The 17,462-nt window shown below is 41.2% G+C and overlaps 1 protein-coding gene across 11 annotated transcripts in view; it reads left to right on the forward strand.

Annotated features, from left to right (window-relative positions):
• Positions 1-17,462, forward strand: part of PHLDB2 (pleckstrin homology like domain family B member 2) — a 111,180-nt gene that overhangs the window by 64,407 nt on the left and 29,311 nt on the right. For 9 of the 11 annotated variants that reach the window (XM_072884807.1, XM_072884860.1, XM_072884879.1 and 6 more), the window contains 3 exons: positions 2,029-2,172; positions 3,049-3,186; positions 13,964-14,092. In XM_072884807.1, coding sequence (XP_072740908.1) covers positions 2,029-2,172; positions 3,049-3,186; positions 13,964-14,092 — 411 coding nt within the window. The remainder of the gene's footprint in view (positions 1-2,028; positions 2,173-3,048; positions 3,187-13,963; positions 14,093-17,462) is intronic. The other 2 variants (XM_072884869.1, XM_072884888.1) reach the window with 1 other exon arrangement.

Genomic DNA, 17,462 nt, shown 5'->3' on the forward strand with positions numbered 1-17,462 from the left:
ACCCTGCTTAGCACCACGCTGGGATGTAGGAGGGAAGGGAAGCTCTGCCGTCTTCTCCCAGCCCGAGGCTCCTGTCTTCTGTAAGAGGAGGATGTTTTCTCGTGGGCAAACCAGAGCAGTTGCACGGGAGGTGAAGAGGAGTTGCCTGAGCTGAATTTACTGCCCTGTCTCCTTTCCTGGGGTTGGACCTGAGCCACTTGTCAAGTCAGCTGTTGCCTCTCATGGGGCGCGCGGTGGCAGCCAGCCTCCTGCCGCTCTCACCCAGCTCCCGCGTTTAATAAGCTGCAGCTCCTGTCCTGCGTACTTCACACTGCTGTTTCGTTACTGACGGGAAATTGTCCTTTAAAAAATGAGCTAACAGCATTCCTAACAATTTCCTTCAGCTAGGGCAGCAGCAGCCTCCTCCGGGCAGGGGCTTTGCGTCGTCTTGGTTCAGTGCTTAGGCTCTGGTGTGCCAGACCAGCAGTGCCCTAAATCCTGGTCGCAGGCAGTGTGTTAAATAACTCTATTCAAGAGTTAGAATCAGAAGCATAATAAGACCAAGCAAAGCCATAAAAGCAGGTTCCTGTTTAACAAATTCACACCTTCAAAATACTTTGCGTCTCTCCTTTTTACTATTTACACACTGTATAAGCTTCAGTACGTTTATATGCCTAACATGAATTGTATTTAACCTCTGCTTAACTTACGTACGTCTTTATAGTCAATAGAAGAGTGCATGTGTAAAAGAAGAGAGAGGTGTGATAGAAAAACATTTTATCTTATAAAGGGGTATCTGTCTGGAAATCTGTCTGCTGACACTTTCGGTGTGAAATTATGTCGAACACAAATGTGCTATTATGGCTTTACTAGGTCTTACCAGGTCTTTCTGTGTTGAAAAGGTAGTAAGACATTTCGTTTACAAGTTACTGTGGTCTTGCATTTCTTTCCCATTCGTTGCTTTCTTCATGCAAGTCAGAGATCCTATTTTAAATCCTTATTAGGAAGTTGAAATCGAAGATGTTATGTCAGCATTATCCGAACAGGATACCGGACAAAAAGAGGCTTTCCTGCTAGGATTACTAATGCTAATCAAGGAATACCATTCATTCATTCATTGTAAAGGGTGTTCTGCTAAGCCCTGAGAAAAGCAGTAACAAGCAACTGCGTTAATGAAACACAGCTCATTGTTTTAAAATATCGAGATGAGATTTGTCCTGGATAACATGCCTGCTCTCAGAATAGCCATTCAGTAGCTGAGCTGAGCCGAGCCTCTTCTAAGCAAGGCTGTGTGGTCCAGTGGTTAACATGAAGCCCTGCGCACAGCCCACTTCTAATTCTGATTGGGGACAATGAGTGAGCAGCCTTACCAGAGTAATTGGATCGCAAGCCCCTGGGGTCAGATGAACATGAAGAATACATTTGAAACTCAATACTCTTTGATCTAGCCTTTGCTGGTATAAGATCACAGATGTTTTCTTAATAATGTTTAATTCTTGGCAGAGTTATCTAGTAAGTAAATGGCAATGAAAAGAGCAATGTTAAGGGTACTACTTCCTCAGTGCTAACTGGGGAGACAGAACCAACTTTTGTCCTTATTTTACAGAAGCTGCCCATCTTAATGGCTGGTTACAAAAGTGTCCTCTCCTACCTCCTGGCTTTTATTATATGAACAGCTGAAATTTACATAAAAAGCATCTTCAACTATCTGTGTTATTTTTATAGGGGAAAAATTGGATTTTTACAACCTAAATAGCACAGCATGTAAAGTATTCTCAAAGGTTAGGTTTTAATAATTCCTGTAGCATGAATAGTATTTACTGTTAAGTGTAGTAGTTACTTCCAATGCCTGGAAGTAAAGTATCATGTTTGTTTCTCTTGTACACCTTCTAAATATAGAAATAGCAATATAGTAGATATGAAATATATAATGGGTTCAAAACCAGCAGTACAGTACTTTTCTAAAATGAACACAACATGAAAGGGGGAATGAAAGACAGTGTTTAACTCTTTTTTTTCTAATGAACCTCTTGTAACATGCAACTGCAGATACCCGAATGCACAAGTGATGAGCAAAGAGGGCAGGAGCTTGGTCGACTGGAGGAGGAGCGCATAGTAATACTAAATAACTTGGAAGAACTTGAGCAGAAGATCAAAGATTTAAATGACCAGATGGATGAATCCTCGAGAGAGGTATGAAATATGTTTTGGTTTTAAATGTCTTGCTTGTTAGGTATGTCTACATAGCATAAGTCTGATGGGTTCAGCAAGTACATAGGGAACTCATGGATGTATGTAGCCTTCATATTCTGTCCTTTTTCACCAGAATTAGGCACAGAATCACGGACCTGGCAGTCTCCTACTATGAAGGTTATTTTTTCCCAGCAGGGAAGTGGATGTGATGCTCGGATTAGCCTTTCCCAGCTGTAACCATTATAGTCCTAAGTGGAATTAGAACAATCTTGCTTGTTGAATGGTCACTCAATTGATCTAAATACCTTGTGTCACTTGGGAGTTTTATGGTGGTATCTCCTGTGACCGTTTAAAGAGACAGGAAGTGAGACAACTTCCTTTTAAACCTCCTTGGCTTTATGGTGGCAAGGTTATGTTGGCACTCTCTTGACTTCTGGAATCTCACAGTTGCAGACTAAGCTGGCCAGGCATTTGGGTTGTGCTTGCTCCAATTATCAGCGACAGGAAAGAAACAGCTGTTCCAGAAGGGTTTCCTACGGACCCTGGGCACAGAGAGTCGGTACAGTATCACAACAGGAGGAAGCACAGAGGAGAAGTGTTAGAAAAGAAAAAGTTTTGGAAAAAAGAATCTTCAAACTGAAGTTGGTTTGGACTTTACTTTGCAGTATTTTAAGTTGCAGTTTTAATTTTTCTCAGATTTGTGATCTCTTTTTTTAACATTCTTTTGTGGGAGTAAAACTTAATTTTCTTTTTTCTTTTTAAAATGTTTCTTTGTTGTGAATAATCACAAACTCACTCCCCTCCCCCCAGAAAATAATGTGTATCAAGATTTCTTCTTAATCTGGACTGCTTCTGAAAAATGTTTTGTGTTCCTAGTTGGATATGGAATGTGCCCTTTTGGATGGGGAACAGAAATCTGAAACAACAGAGCTGCTGAAAGAGAAGGAAATATTGGATCATCTAAACAGAAAAATAGCTGAGCTGGAAAGAAATGTTATTGGTGAAAAGACAAAGGTAATTGAGTTATCTTAGCTAGCTGTGTGCTCTGTTCCCCTTGATCTTCAAAATACATTTATAAGATTAACATATTGATGGAGGTTATTTTACGAAGTACTGTCTGTAAGGAAATTTACTTGATAAATATGGAAGAAAAAAATAGTTGCCTCACCATCATCTCCCTGTAACAGTCTTGTTTCCCAAGGTATGATTGACAAGCAAAATATGGTACACTGAAGTAAAAAGACCTGACCTACTGTGAAGATATTTTTGATTAATAAAAAATCGATATAAGGCTTGGATTTGGGTTATCTGTTGTTTAAAAGAACAGTATTAATTGAACTGTTTCACTGTTCTCCATTGTAGGTTATATATTTTGAATTTAAAAAAAAAAAAATCGATCCTTTCTCAGCAAAGGAATAGAATGAAAGGCGGCTGCGGTTTCAGAAGGTGGCTTTATCTATTATTGTGTAGAATGATACATAAGACATCTGTCAAGTACGTAGTTTTAAAGCAATTATGTTGGTTTATTTTGTTTGCTGACTGACAATTTTAGTACTGCAGAACATTCTCCCTGGGATTAAGTCAAGGGAATTAATTAGTTCTCCTATACAGTCAGATACTTACTTAGTTGCTGTCAAATACACAGCAAATATATATAGGCATATATTTGCAAAATAAGATAGCACTATAATAAGATTTTGAGTACAGAAATGGAAAGGGCCTGCAAGATGAGGCTGTCCCCCTCAAGCCAGGGAGAGCTCCTTCCCTCCAGCAGCCTCTCTGCTGGCCTCTCCAGGCGGGCAGTTCCCTTCTCCGCGGGCATGTGCCACGGCCAATAACATCTCAAGGTCAGGAAGTTTTTCCAGGGCTTTCAGCCAGTAATGTTTCCTTTTTAAATTTCATCCTCTACCTCATAATTTAAACCTGTCACTTGTGGAAATACTCTAGATAGTCTCTCCCCCTCTCTTTTTAAGCTTTCCAGAAATATCTGGAAGTCTTCTGCATTATTTGCTTTTGCTTAGACAAGCTGCACATTTTTAGCTCTTTCACAGTTCCCATTTAAATCCCACCTTACAGCTTGCATTGTTTTATTCGGAGCTTTTTGTCTTCAATTTCTGCCTACCCTGTCGTGAGCCTGAACGCTGTTTTGCAGCTGTACTCATCAAGCCTGTGTCCGAGAAGGAATGGTGCTCCCACCCCTCTGCCCTGTGGAGTGACAACACACATCCAGTTTAAGCTTGAACTTTCATGGACTTCCCTCCCTGCGTTTTTCCTTGTTCTCGTGTACCCCTCAGTGATCCTTCAGCTTTCAGTGTTGCCTGCCATCACGTTTTAAGTTGTCCATGGAACGTCTTTCATACTTGTTTTTTAGTATAAAGATGAGGCTTAAAGTTGGTAACGGCAGATAGGGTGGTGCAAGCAGATACCCTCCAAAAGGATGCTGCTAGAAGTTTTGGTTGGTAGGTGGTAACAAATAACGTATCCAGAAATTCAAGAGATCTTGTGCCTTTTATATATGTTCTCTAGCAGCCTCAAAGTTCAACAAAACTAATGGAAATTATTCTAAAACTTGTAGGTTGTTTAAATTTCCTTGCAATCATATGATGGAACATTAGTGTGTAGCAGTCAGAAAATTAAAATGCGAGGTCTAGTTTAAATTTTCAGTTGAACTGAAACATGGAAAGCAGCCTAGAAAAAGCACTTTTGTTATTTAAAAGGCAAGTTCACTCAAAACATTTTTTTTCAGTATGAAGCATGCCACTAGTCAGATCAGTTACAATATTTTAGTTTTCTTTTCTTTTGTGTTCCCTTTTTTTTTTTTTAAACAAACAAACAAAAAACCCAGCTGTGAATGCATGCTCTAGACTTAAAGCCATGGCTCGGTTAATACTGAAATTATCTTTGTAGAAATAAACTCTAAGAGAGCCCACAGGTTTTGTTCTGGAAGATGTCTGAAAGCATTGCATAAAAGTGAAAGTTTAAAAAAGAAATGGGAGACAAGCTTCTGCAAACAGGCAAAATATAAAGTGACAGCTGAAGTCTTCTGGAGAAAGTAGTGTCAGCCAGCAAAACAGATGGCACTGATCATGTCAACAAATAAAAGTTCTGGTTGACTCGAAACAGCAGCATTTTTTAAAGCTTGATTTGTGTGTCTGTGCATTTAAGGTTGCAGCCCTGCAGATCTGATCCAAGATAGGCAATGTCTTGGCTCTCTAGTAGTATAGGACCAGAAAAGGGGGAAGAGCTAGGTGGTTCTTGTTGCTGAAATAATTTGAAGCTTACGACCTCCTCAACAAAATTAAGGCTCAGGTTTTGCTGGTAGTTGCTACCCTGCTGATGGGACTTTTTGTGTTGTTTCTTGCAAGTGTCCCAGTGTCCACACGGTGGTCACAGTTTCTTCTAGTTGCCTGAATATTTCACCCCTAATAATACCAGTGGTCTCGGTTTTGGTGGTGCTTCCTGGCGAGAAGCTGTCGGGTGTGATATCTGAATACGCTGCATGGGGTCGTCTTGAGGCGAGAGGGAGAGTTAATTTCACTCATGAAACGATGCTGGGGTGTTAGTGCTGTACATGATGGCACTTGTCTCTGGAGTGACTTGAGCGTCTCCTGGAATTTGCCACTGATCTCGGCACCTGTTTGACAGGAAACCCCTGCCTGGTTGTATTTCATCCTTACCCGTGCACCTGTTTGAAAAACTTGTGAAATTCTTGAAAAGAGAGATCATAAACTACAGCCTAATTATTGTGCCATCCTAAGTGCTTTAAATAGACTGTAGGTGAAATTTTTTGTGCTACTTTCTACCTGATTTTTTTTAATGCCCTGTGCACAATTCATTTAGATGAGGACACAACGTTTTGCCAACTTTTGCACAGTTTTAAAGCCACAATTTAAAAAGAAGTTTCTAGCCCTTGTGAGGCAAGAGAATTGACTGGAAAATGTACTCAAAGGCAGAAGGCAAAGAGAGTTGTGAGTTCAGTTTTGGGCTGTGCCAGTGTGCTCTTTGCTGTGGTACCACGTCTCTGTGTCCCAACACCTTGCTTCTAAGTCAGGAATGGATTTTGCAAGTGGGTTTGTGCGTTATATGGTACGCTGCATTCTGATCTCGCTCGAGTCCTGTGCTCAGCCCTACCTGAACATGTGGCAGGACTAATGGTGAGGAAGAACGAATGAATCGGTGGGGAAGATAATGTAGCGCACGCTCTGTGGCGAGTTGAAAGCGTTTCCCTTGCTTTTGTGAGTATGCCATCACACGCATTGTAGCGAACGAAGCAATTGATGTCAATTTGCTTAGGTTTTGGAAATAAGAGCTATGAGCGGTTGCTGTTTTGAAAAGAAGATGACAGAGCCTTTCAGCACTGTTGCAGAACTCGGCGTAATTCTGGCTGGGGTGCATCTCTGCCAGGTACAAGTGCTGACAGGACTCTGCTGTCCTGGCTGGGGTAGCTACTTCCAGAGCTGGGGAATGGGAATGCTGTTTGGCATGGCCTGTGCTTTCAGCTATGCTGGAAATTGTGTTAGTGTATGGAGGAAGGTCTAGCTTTGCCTCCATGGTTGTGCTTCTTGAGCACAGCTTACAATCTTCTCATTCTTTCTTTTTTTTAACTACCGTGCACTGCATATTGATTTTATCCACAGAAAAAGATGACCAACTATGTATTTGAATAGCAGCATTTAAGCTATTAATTCCAAGTTCCAGTTATGCAGGGACAGCCCTGATAAGTCCCTAGTAACACAATTTGACAGAAGTAGCTTGAAGCTCTCCAGGAAAGAGCTTTGCTACAGATATTGACAAAATTACTTTGAGCGCAGCCTGCTCTGGAGGGAGCCGGACTGGGCAGTACCCAGAAACAAGCAAGCAGGTGAGCCAGTCTCCCTTTTCCCTGCCATCCGGGCCTGGCTCCCTGTAATTACCGCGGCAGTCATTCATGTTACTGTACTGCAGGTGTACAATAATGATGCTATTGTTTCAAGTGGAATAGCACCTCAGGTCCACGGTGCTATTTACAGTTACGACTTCCTCCCGATGACCCTTTGCTCATGAGACTTAGTTCAGGATTGACGTTTGTCTGTAAGGAAGCTGGACAAAATTGTATTTGCCCTATTGGATTTTATCCAGATTTGAAAAGTACTTTCTTTTTGTACAGTACTTCCGTAGTTTTAAAACATGCAGTCCAGCCTATGTGGAGAAGGATGCTCAATGATTCGCCATGCCTGGTGTCTCCGAGTTAAAGCATAAGGTTGAAAGTAACAACATAGCCAGGGGAAGAAAGAATAGATCAGTGAGCATGAATAAACAGGAATAACTGAAAATGAGTAATGAATTCAGCATAAGTGCTGTGGGAGGTAATCATAGCTAAATGGGAATTTTGGCAGAGAGTTTCAAAACAATTATTTATGCAAAAGTTTAGACTGCTTTTTAAGAGAGGGACGTTATTCCTTTTCGTCTGGAGGACCTTTGCCTTATGTCATGGTGGAAATGCATACTCTTGGGACTCTTTTATCAACCCAGGTTTCCTCTCCCTCTTCAAGAGCAGAAATCAGGAGCAGCTGGCAGTGGATAACTCATCTTTTTTTGGAATAAATTTAATTTTGTCCACATGCTTTTGTGGAAATATTTTTCAGTCATTAACAGAATATCCCAGACATGCCAAAACATTTGAAGCTCGACCTCTTTGCTGAATTAGTACTGCAAAGACTTGCAAGAACTGAGTCAAGGAAAGAGCAGCTGTCTGATGAGCCACCAGCAATCAAAGTTAAATATACTGGTGGTCTCTCCTCAATCCTTTCTCTTCTGGATTCAAAATTCCTGCTGTCGTGTTTTATCCTGATGAATCTGACAAATGTATGCCTCATAGCATAGCCTTTTGAATCTTTCCTGGTGAGACTCCAGTTCAGCAAGATGTAAGCAAGTGTTTTAAATGGATAAGATATCGTGTCTATAACATTATTAACCTCCTTAAGACACGATACACAAGATTAAGTATTTGGAGGAATACTTGGATCCGCTGGATATATCCACATAAAGATATCCTGTAGAGAGAACACTAATGAGGAAAAAGATTATTATGAAGACTCAAGGAGAAAAATATGAATTCACAAGCTTTCTTTTAAAACAGTCATGAGGGAAATAGCAGAATGGGTTGTATCACTAAGGGAAATCCTCTTACTGTCCTCTAGACGTTGAAGACTATACAGAATTTTAATTTTCTCACTTGAAATTTTTTTCTTCTGGTTTGGATGATTATTTCCTCCTCTTCTACATTCATGAAGGAACAGTGGTCTAGAATCAGGGATTTTCTTTCGCCTCCCCTTCTGTTCACTAGGACAACACATTGCAATGGTCAGAGAATGAGCTTAGAATTTAAAAAAAACTTGAGTTGTCTTAGGAGCAAGTTAATGTGTGCAGCTATTGCGATTTTTTTTACTTACAGCAGAGGGATTGCTTACGCTGATTTGAAATGCTTTTTAACATTATGTTTATACATGCATGTGAAACAAAACCATTGAGATCTCTCATACAGATGCCATCACTGTATACAGTCTGTTATTATATAATAAATTAGTTACCACTCATACAGGAAAAAGAACTATTGTGAAATACCTTCTTCTGTCATATTATGCTCCTTTTCATATGCGTGGCATACTTTTTTTTTTTTCCCCACCCTCTTAATGGCATCTTTCATGAAACCCACAGGGATTTAGCGACAAATAACTAATCATGACGATTTTTATGCTTCTGTCCTGAAAGAGATCAAGGAATGCAGGAAAGAGTAGTCTGAAAAATATAAAAGAGGAGCATGTACAGTTTGTGCACAGGAGGATCTGTTTCATTTCAACAGTATTTTTTTAATCAGTTGTATGTGGTCTGATTTTTATCACCCATAGCATTGGAAATGCTTTCAATTTGCAAGAGTGCTGGAAGAGTTGGTAGACCTCAGGTTTAACACTTTCCCCAAATGTACCATTTGCCCCTTTCAGAGGGGAACCACTGAAGAGCAGATAACATTTCCTAGCCTGCTTTCTGTTAGGGACTAGACTATTTTCTTACAAATTCATGGCAAGGATTAGGCCAATTTCATCAGTGAGTTGTTAAAGTAAAATTTGCTTGCTCTTCCACTTACTCTCCAAAATGTTTTACTGAATGGACAAACTCTGTAGCATCACACCACTTCCAAGTAAAAAGGAATCGTTTCTGTAGTCTGCTCTTTCTCCTCTGCTTCTAGTTTTTGCAGTAGATTATTTTGGCGAAGGGGAGGAATGTTCTTTGGAGTGTAAAAGAATGAAGTTTGGCTAGAGGTGAAAGCATGAAGATGCGATGGAGAAGCTTTTCAGAACAAAGAACTGCATGTGCTTCTCTTTACTTCTCAGAAACCTGTGAGAGCTGTGAGACTAGCCAGTTCCATACTGAGAGACAGAGCATGCATGTGTGAACCTTGGTGTGGGTAATGAGATGTTGCTACCTTAAAACATGATGAGTTGCAGGTGAGTTGGACTGAGGAAGATCCTGGAGAACTTAGACTGGAACATTTAAAATATAAGAGCCTGTTGGATGGGAAGGCATTCAGTAGTTTTCTTTGTTTATGGCTTGTAGGTTTCTTTGCAGTTTCTCTTTCTTTCTGAAATAACACATACCTTGTTTTTTTGTTGGGGTTGTTTTTTTTGGGGGGAGGAGGGGGACGGGGTGGGGTTGGAAGGTTGTAGAGTGAGACCAATTCACCTAGCCATACAATCCATTTCACAGTGACCTGGTAAAAATGATAGGTTTCTTGCTTTGTTTTTTTCCAATTTTTATCTGGATTTTTGAGACGCTTTCTCTTCATCCACGTTTACTCTGACTCATTTTTGCAGAGTCTGCCAGTTTACGCAGGAAGGTTGGTTCAGAAGGCACATACACATGCAGACACATGCCGCTCTACAATTTTAGCCTGCCTGCCTGCAGTAGCAGAATGTAATGAATGACAAATTGAAAAGTAGGATGAATTCTCTGCAGAAGGGGTGTGGAGACCTGCCAGGGTTTTAAGTAGCAGTATTTATCAGGCATAGGGCATCCCTAACCACAGGAGACAACACTGAAGCAATTGCTCTCTCTTTATTTCTGTTGTTCCCATTCTTCTAGGGGCTATGATTGTCTTTAATACTGTCCTTTTATCTCCTCTGTGTCCTCATCATCTATGAGATGTGTTGGATACATATTCTTTTTTTTCTCTCTTTGCCCTAAAATCAATTCTACTAGATCTAAAGGTTGATTTCCTTTTGTGACCGATGATGATCAGTTACGGTCTGTGTCCATACCACGGGTGCTCTGCTGACATCCTGTGTCCGTGCTCTTGGGGAACAGCGTCACACATCAATTCTTTCTGCTGTCATCCTTCACAATATTCAGATATCCTTCGAAACTGATCCAAGCATCATCAAAAACCAAGTCAGTCCTGCTCTGTATCCTGGCTGACCCCAAGTTCATTTAACATGTGTCTAGAGGCAGATCATAGGGCAAGTTGGGCAGCAGGCTAAGACCAGATGTTACGCTTCACCGAGGTGTACTTCATTTCTCTGGAAACAGGATGTTAAGAATTCAGCCAGACTACAGTTAACGTGACTCCGGAGTCAAGGCTGGGGCTGGGAAGCCGTTGTCTGCAGAGAAATGTTTAACAAGTACCAGCTCATGCGGTTAAGATGAGGATGAGCAGCTGGAGCACGTGGGTTCTGTTCACAGCCCGGCCGCGGGCTGCTCTTGAGCAAACAGCTCGTGGAGTCAGCGCAGGCCTGCCTCAGCTGCATCTTGCCCTTATTGATCTTTTCCCTTCTAAAAGAACTTGCCTTGATCCATTTATAGAAGAGACTGTATGAAAAAATTCTGATTATTCACTTATTTCTCAAATTACTTTTGTGAATTAAATCGACTTTACCAATGCGCAGTCAGAGATGTCAGCGAACCTAACTCCACAGCTGCAAAACATATAATGCCTCTCATTGCTGAAAGTGGTATTTCCTGCTAAGACTGCTCATTTTGAAGGGAGCCAGTTTGGAGGGATGTTAGCACTTCCTATGCTATAAATAGACCAGATGAGTATCACTTTCAATCTCAAAGGAATACATTTCTCATTTCTTGAGGGAAGTAACAGTATCTCTGGCAGGATTCTCAGGGAGTTTTATACTTGCTGATGATGTCTCCTCACACTTGAGATTCGACTTGCTTGTTAATGAATGAGCGTGCTTATTGCAGCGTGTTGACATTTAGAGAGCTATTAATAGCTTCAGAGGCACCATGCTGCAGCTAATGTCAGAGAAGTCCTTGCTGCTTTAGCTTGCTAGGTGGGCAGAAAAGGAAGGCGAGAAACAATGTGACAGACTGTAGGCTGAATGTTAAATGGACAGCAAGGTTTGTGAGGAGGGGAACTACCAGTTTATTCACAGATTTCCTTCCGTGTTGGAAGTAAGGATGACTCAGCAAACAGGGTTCCCTGGGGACAGAGCACTAGAGGTAACCTCTCAAGAGTTGCATGCTTCTCGCTACAAGAAAGACGCTGAGGTGCGGGAGCGTGTCCAGAGAAGGGCACCGAAGCTGGTGAAGGGTCTAGAGCACAAGTCTTATGAGGAGCGGCTGAGGGAACTGGGGTCGTTTAGCCCAGAGGAAAGGAGGCTGAGGGGAGACCTTCTCGCTCTCTACAGCCACCTGAAAGGAGGCTGTAGCCAGGAGGGGCTCGGTCTCTTCTCCCAGGTAACAAGTGATAGGATGAGAGGAAACGGCCTCAGGTTGTGCCAGGGGAGGTTTCCATTGGATATTAGGAAAAATTTCTTCACCAAAGGGGTTGTTAAGCATTGGAACAGGCTGCCCAGGAAGTGGTGGAGTCACCATCCCTGGAGGTATTTAAAAGACGTGTAGTTGTGGTGCTTAAGGCCGTGGTATAGTGAGGACTTGGCAGTGCTAGGTTAACGGTTGGACTCAATTATCTTAAAGGTCCTAAATAATTCTATGATTCTGTGATTCTCCCTCATTGTGCAGCTTGCACATGCTACCTCCTCTGTATTTCTGAGCCCTGCTGCTGCTGTTGTAAGACAGAGGCTAGTACAGGAAGTCCAGGTAATTGAATATGCTGGCTCAGTTGCTCATTTTTACAAGCTTAAAAAAAAAAAAAAAAAAAGATCTTTTGTGTTCAGCGTTTTGTTCATCTGATTATATGAGCTGAGAAGCTGCACATGTAAATGAAAATAACAGAGCTGGGAATTTGGTTGACATTGGGCTTGAATGAGAATGCTTCCTGTTGGTGTTTTTAAATACTGGGAAAATGAAACCTCAGCCCCTTATCCCACTCAGGTTTAGAGATAAAACCATAAAGAAAGCAGGCAGCTAATACATGTTTGTTATTGTGCCTCTACCATGTGTGAGGGTTTGAGAACCTTGTCAGGAATAACAAAGAGAAGGTTTTGGCAAAAGACCATCCCACAGTTTGAAATGGTAAGTACTGTATACTAAAAGAAGTTTCTTCTCTATGGCATGTACCGTCAGGGTGCTGCAGTGTCTGATCATACAGCACCTGCTGAGCCATGCATTTGATTTTAAAATTAAATAATAGTTGGGACTGGAAAGAGGACAAATGAGTGGATGCCATGACAGAATTCAGATGTTCTTGGAGCATCCAAAAGAAGCTGAAATTTTGGGGCTGATACTGTTAATTTTTAAGTATCAAGGAGAGTTAGAGACCATCTGAGAGGACATGCATAACTATAGAACAAGAAGTAGGAAAAGGGCACTATACCAGTGTGACTCTAGAAGGTAGCCGAGCACTGGGCTTCAGGGACTCACTTGATTATTTATGCCTGGCATATCAGGCATATTGGTTTTTTCCAGTTAGCTGCTCAGCTGAAGAAAATATATCTGCTGTTGGCCAGTGTAGACGCAAGTAAAAGGCATTGAAAAAACTCTTCGCGCTCTGATTTATTCGTTCCCAAACTTTGGTCCATAGATAAATAATAGTCTACAAGGTAGTTTTAAGTGATCTGCAGCCAGTCTTGAGAGCAGTGCGGCACAGTAATTCATGTAGTATTTTATTACAAAGGTTTAAAGGTTAAAGGCTTTTGAGGGTGAGAAGCAGTGTGTCGAGTACTGCTGCTCGAGTGGAATGAGAGGAAAGCTGAACTAGTTGGAGACCAGGGAGGTTGAGCAGTCCCCTTTGATCCCTGAGAACAGGTCACAGTTCCTGTACCCTGAAGCACGTGAATTAATTTGCTAAATCACTTGGTGTTTCTGCTGCAACAGGATTTCCTGGCCAAGTTACTTCTTTATAAAGCTCTGTCTCGTTCTGGTTTTTCACTGCTCGCTAAATGTACTCATCTGTACAGAGGCACATAGGCATGTAATTCATTCTCCTGGGAAGATCCATTTTCCCCTCACTGCCAGAGTACGCTCATTTTCCATCCATTTTGCTTCCTGAAAGCTACTCTTTTCTCTCTCCTTCATCAGTTACCTCACTAACATGGCTACCATTTCCTCACTATTATTTTTTTTGTATTAGGTGAGACAGGTCTTTGGGCAGTGAGCTTTAACGGCATCATCCAGGCACGGGTACAAAACACAGCGATGAGGGAGAGAATTAGTCACCGCACTAAAATGATTAATGTTTTGTTTTGATCATTTTGCATCCCACCATTGCATTTCAACTAACAAGAGGTTTCTGTCTTTGACCTACGTAATTCAACTGTTCGTTAAGGTTTTGCCACACGCTGTCATAATCACTAACAACTGCTTGGGTTTGAAGGTAATTGTGTTTATTTTCTGGTTCATGCTTCAGGAAAAATTAAAACTTGATGCTGAGAGGGAAAAACTAGAGAGGCTTCAGGAGCTTTACTCCGAGCAGAAGACGCAGCTTGATAATTGCCCTGAGTCCATGAGGGAACAATTACAGCAGCAGCTGAAGAGGGTCAGTAGCAAGTTTCAAGATTGTTCAAGATTGCACTATTTTTTTTTTTGTTGATTTTTTTTTTTTTAGAGTTAAGTGTAACATATTCTGTTTCAAGTATTCAAGAAAGTGTCTGAACATATTTGCAACTTATACTTGTTAATAGTTAACAAGGGTTATGGGTTTTTGTGGAATGCTTGTAATAGATGATGTGAACGGTGGCAAACGAATAGAGTGCAAATGGGCGGATTAGAAATCATTTTGTGTTGAATGTTTTTGAAGCGTTGGGCTACTTGCCTGTAATTAGTACGTGAGGCCTGCTGCGTGGTGTGGAAGCTGTTGTGATGTTTAGATGGATGGTGGAGCATTGCTCTGTACCTGTGTGAGCAAAGACAGGAATTGAACTTTGGTCAGCGGGATCAGCCATTTTAGCAGCGCTTTCCTGCCGCTATTGTTTGATCCTGTTGTGCACTCCTCCTTTGCAATGCTGTAAATGGCTGCCTCAGTGAAGCCATGGATAACTTCTTTTTTTCAGTATATAACTTAGCTGTTAGCCTGAACTGTGCTTTGAAAAATTCATTTTGAAGGTTATACCACTTGTTAAAATAGCTTTATTTTTTCCTACGTTTCCAACAATTGCACATTGGTATAATAACCTTTGCATAAAGTCTAATTGCAACTTGGTTTTGTTTTGTATTATTTGTAACTGGAAAAGCTACAATATTGTCTGTGACGGTGCAGTTATTTTCTGTGGAAAGATTTTAGTATTCATTAATGTTAAGTGGGTTCTACAGCACACATAGCTAGCTTTAGTGGGGGGAGAAATCATTTTCAAAGCATCAGTATGACAAGGTCAAGAGGCCATCTGAAAGTCAAACTAGGTTGTGGAGGGTTTTTTGGGCTTTTTGTTTCTTTGGTTTTGTTTTTCGTTTTTTTTTCTTTTTTTCCCTGGCTTGAAGGCTTGAATGTTTATATGAGGAATAAGGTCTGTAATAGCAGTGACCAAAAAAGGGCTTTTTTGCTTTATAGGAAATATTCTTTAGACTTTGGTTTATTTGCAGAATTCTGTTTTATTTTTTCAAGGAGCAAAAAGGAAAAAAGTCCAGCTTTGCAAACAACAATGTTATATTCTTCTGTAGTAACTGAGAAGTTTGCTGGTTTTGAGACACTTAAGGATTTTTGTAAGTTACCTTTAAAAAAAAAATGTTTTTAAAATCAGTATTATGTAATCTCTCATCATATTAAAAGGAAAGGAAGCCTTTCCTGTGCAGTCATGTACTTGAAGGTATAAATTCATGAGAAGTTGCAGTCTTGTTGCTGTGGGATGGTAGTAAATCCTTTTTCACTATTGACCACCATGAAGCTTCTAGAAATCTGTCTGGTTATTTTTTTTTTTTTTTTCCCTTTCCAGTTGGCTTAATAACAATTTTGGATTTGAAAGTGGGACGAAACTTGAAATGTGGGGGTGCAGTTAAATGTACAGTTGGTCCTATTGCATTATTCACAGGCCAATTGTAGTGAAAGTTAGCTGTGGCTGCTGTGGTTGAAGCAGTAGAAGTTATCACTGAATTAGTGCACAGTATCTGCCAAACGGATATCAAGTGTAAGAGCAGTTACGAAATTACTGTGAGTATCGTACCCAAAATATAGAACATCTCTTCTTCCCCCAAATCAGCTCAGCCCAGGACTAAATACCTGAGTTTGCAGCAGGTTATGTTGTGCTACTTTTCTGCCAACGCGGTAGGTGTGAAGGTGACTAATTCCCTTATTGCTTCATCTCTGGGACTTCAGTAACTTCGTAAATTGTGCCTGGGGGAGCGGGCAGCCACTTTCCCTGTAGCAGTGGGCTGCAGGGTGGGTCTGGAGTTTGGGTTAGGGTTGGCAGTGGGCAGCTGGCACACTCTGTATGCTTCCCGGTGTCCGTAAGGAATATATGCTCCCTGTTGGGCAGGGAAGACGCTTCATCAGAGACTGGTGAAACCTGTGGGCTTGTGGAAGGCACTGAGGGAAAGCATTGATCTTCCTGATGGCTTATTTAAAGTTAATTAGCACGCTTCATCCTTCACTGTTAATATGAAAGCACCAAAGCTTGTTTGTTCTCATGTGCGTGGGTTTATAGAGGTACGCATAAAAGGAGTATGAGAATAGATGCCTGGATTCCTGCAGAGACCTGAAAAGACACTGTCCAGTGCTAGGAAATGCCTTGCTCTTCAGATAAAATTCTCCTAATTTTTGCAGGTGATGTGGGCCTATGGACCTCCCACCACATCCTGAAGTAAGGGCCAGGTTCTCTTCCATCAAATTTTCTCCAGTGCCATTACAGAAGTAATGGAGATGCCACAGAAAGTTATGGTTTTGAAATCCAATATGGAAACATCGTGTCTGTTGTTTGTTAATAGATTATAAGTTACAATATTTTGATGTCACTTGTTTTAATAAAAGGGAGGGATTACACTTACTACTTGGTTCAGGAAGCCATTACCTACCGCAACAATTATCCTCCTGCAAATCCTACGCTGCTGAGTAGGATCCTTGTGAAGGTTATGGCGAGGACTCTGGACACATCTCTGAGCCAGACCTCGTGCCCCTGCCGCTGTGCCCTGCTCCCGCAGGCTGCCCGGGGTCTCGGTCCCCGTGGGTCTGCCTGGCTGGTGATCTCGCTGCAATGCACTTGCAACCACGGGTAGAGCTAAGGTACTGCCGCTTACCCATTGGAGGGTTTTTAAGTTGAAAATGGTCTTGGTTTCAAATTAGGTACGTTTATTTTTCCCCAGCAGACATAGTGGTACAAAATGTGGTGAAATTCTTGTTCCATAGTGCATCTCACAAAGAATATAGGTTTTGTCAGCTCAAGTGGCTACCAGTTGCCTTTCTGGCTATTAGTTGCCCTCTCTGAAGTCTGTTCTTCTGCCTCATAGAAATTAATGTGGTATGAAATAGGCTGAATTTGTTGACTTTCATGGCCCAGGCAAAGCCCTTCTCTTTGTTTTGAATGCTGGTATTGTAGGTAACCAATTCCTTGTAATTTTTAGCCCACATCTTTGCTTTTGATCTCTTCACTATGTCCTACAAGTGAAAGGCACATCTGTGCAGAATAATGGTAAGATGTTGGTATTTCGTATAGTCACTTGGGTTCTTCAGCTTCTGCATTCCGTGTCTTTCCCTGGTACACTGGAGGCTGGTTTTGAATGCCTTTACAGTGACCCATCTGCCTATCTCAGTAACCTTTAGGTCGAAACAAGAAAAGGACTAAGTTTTCATTTCTCTAAAATGATAAATAGCTTACAGGATATAGGTTTTCTTATGTAACAAGTTATGTCCAATGTGCCTACTTTCAAGAGCTTTAGCATTTAATAATACTGTGATTATTTAAAATCCCTTTTTCTTCAGA

This window comes from Ciconia boyciana, chromosome 1 (genome assembly GCF_034638445.1).
Source record: "Ciconia boyciana chromosome 1, ASM3463844v1, whole genome shotgun sequence".
Lineage (NCBI taxonomy): Eukaryota > Metazoa > Chordata > Aves > Ciconiiformes > Ciconiidae > Ciconia > Ciconia boyciana.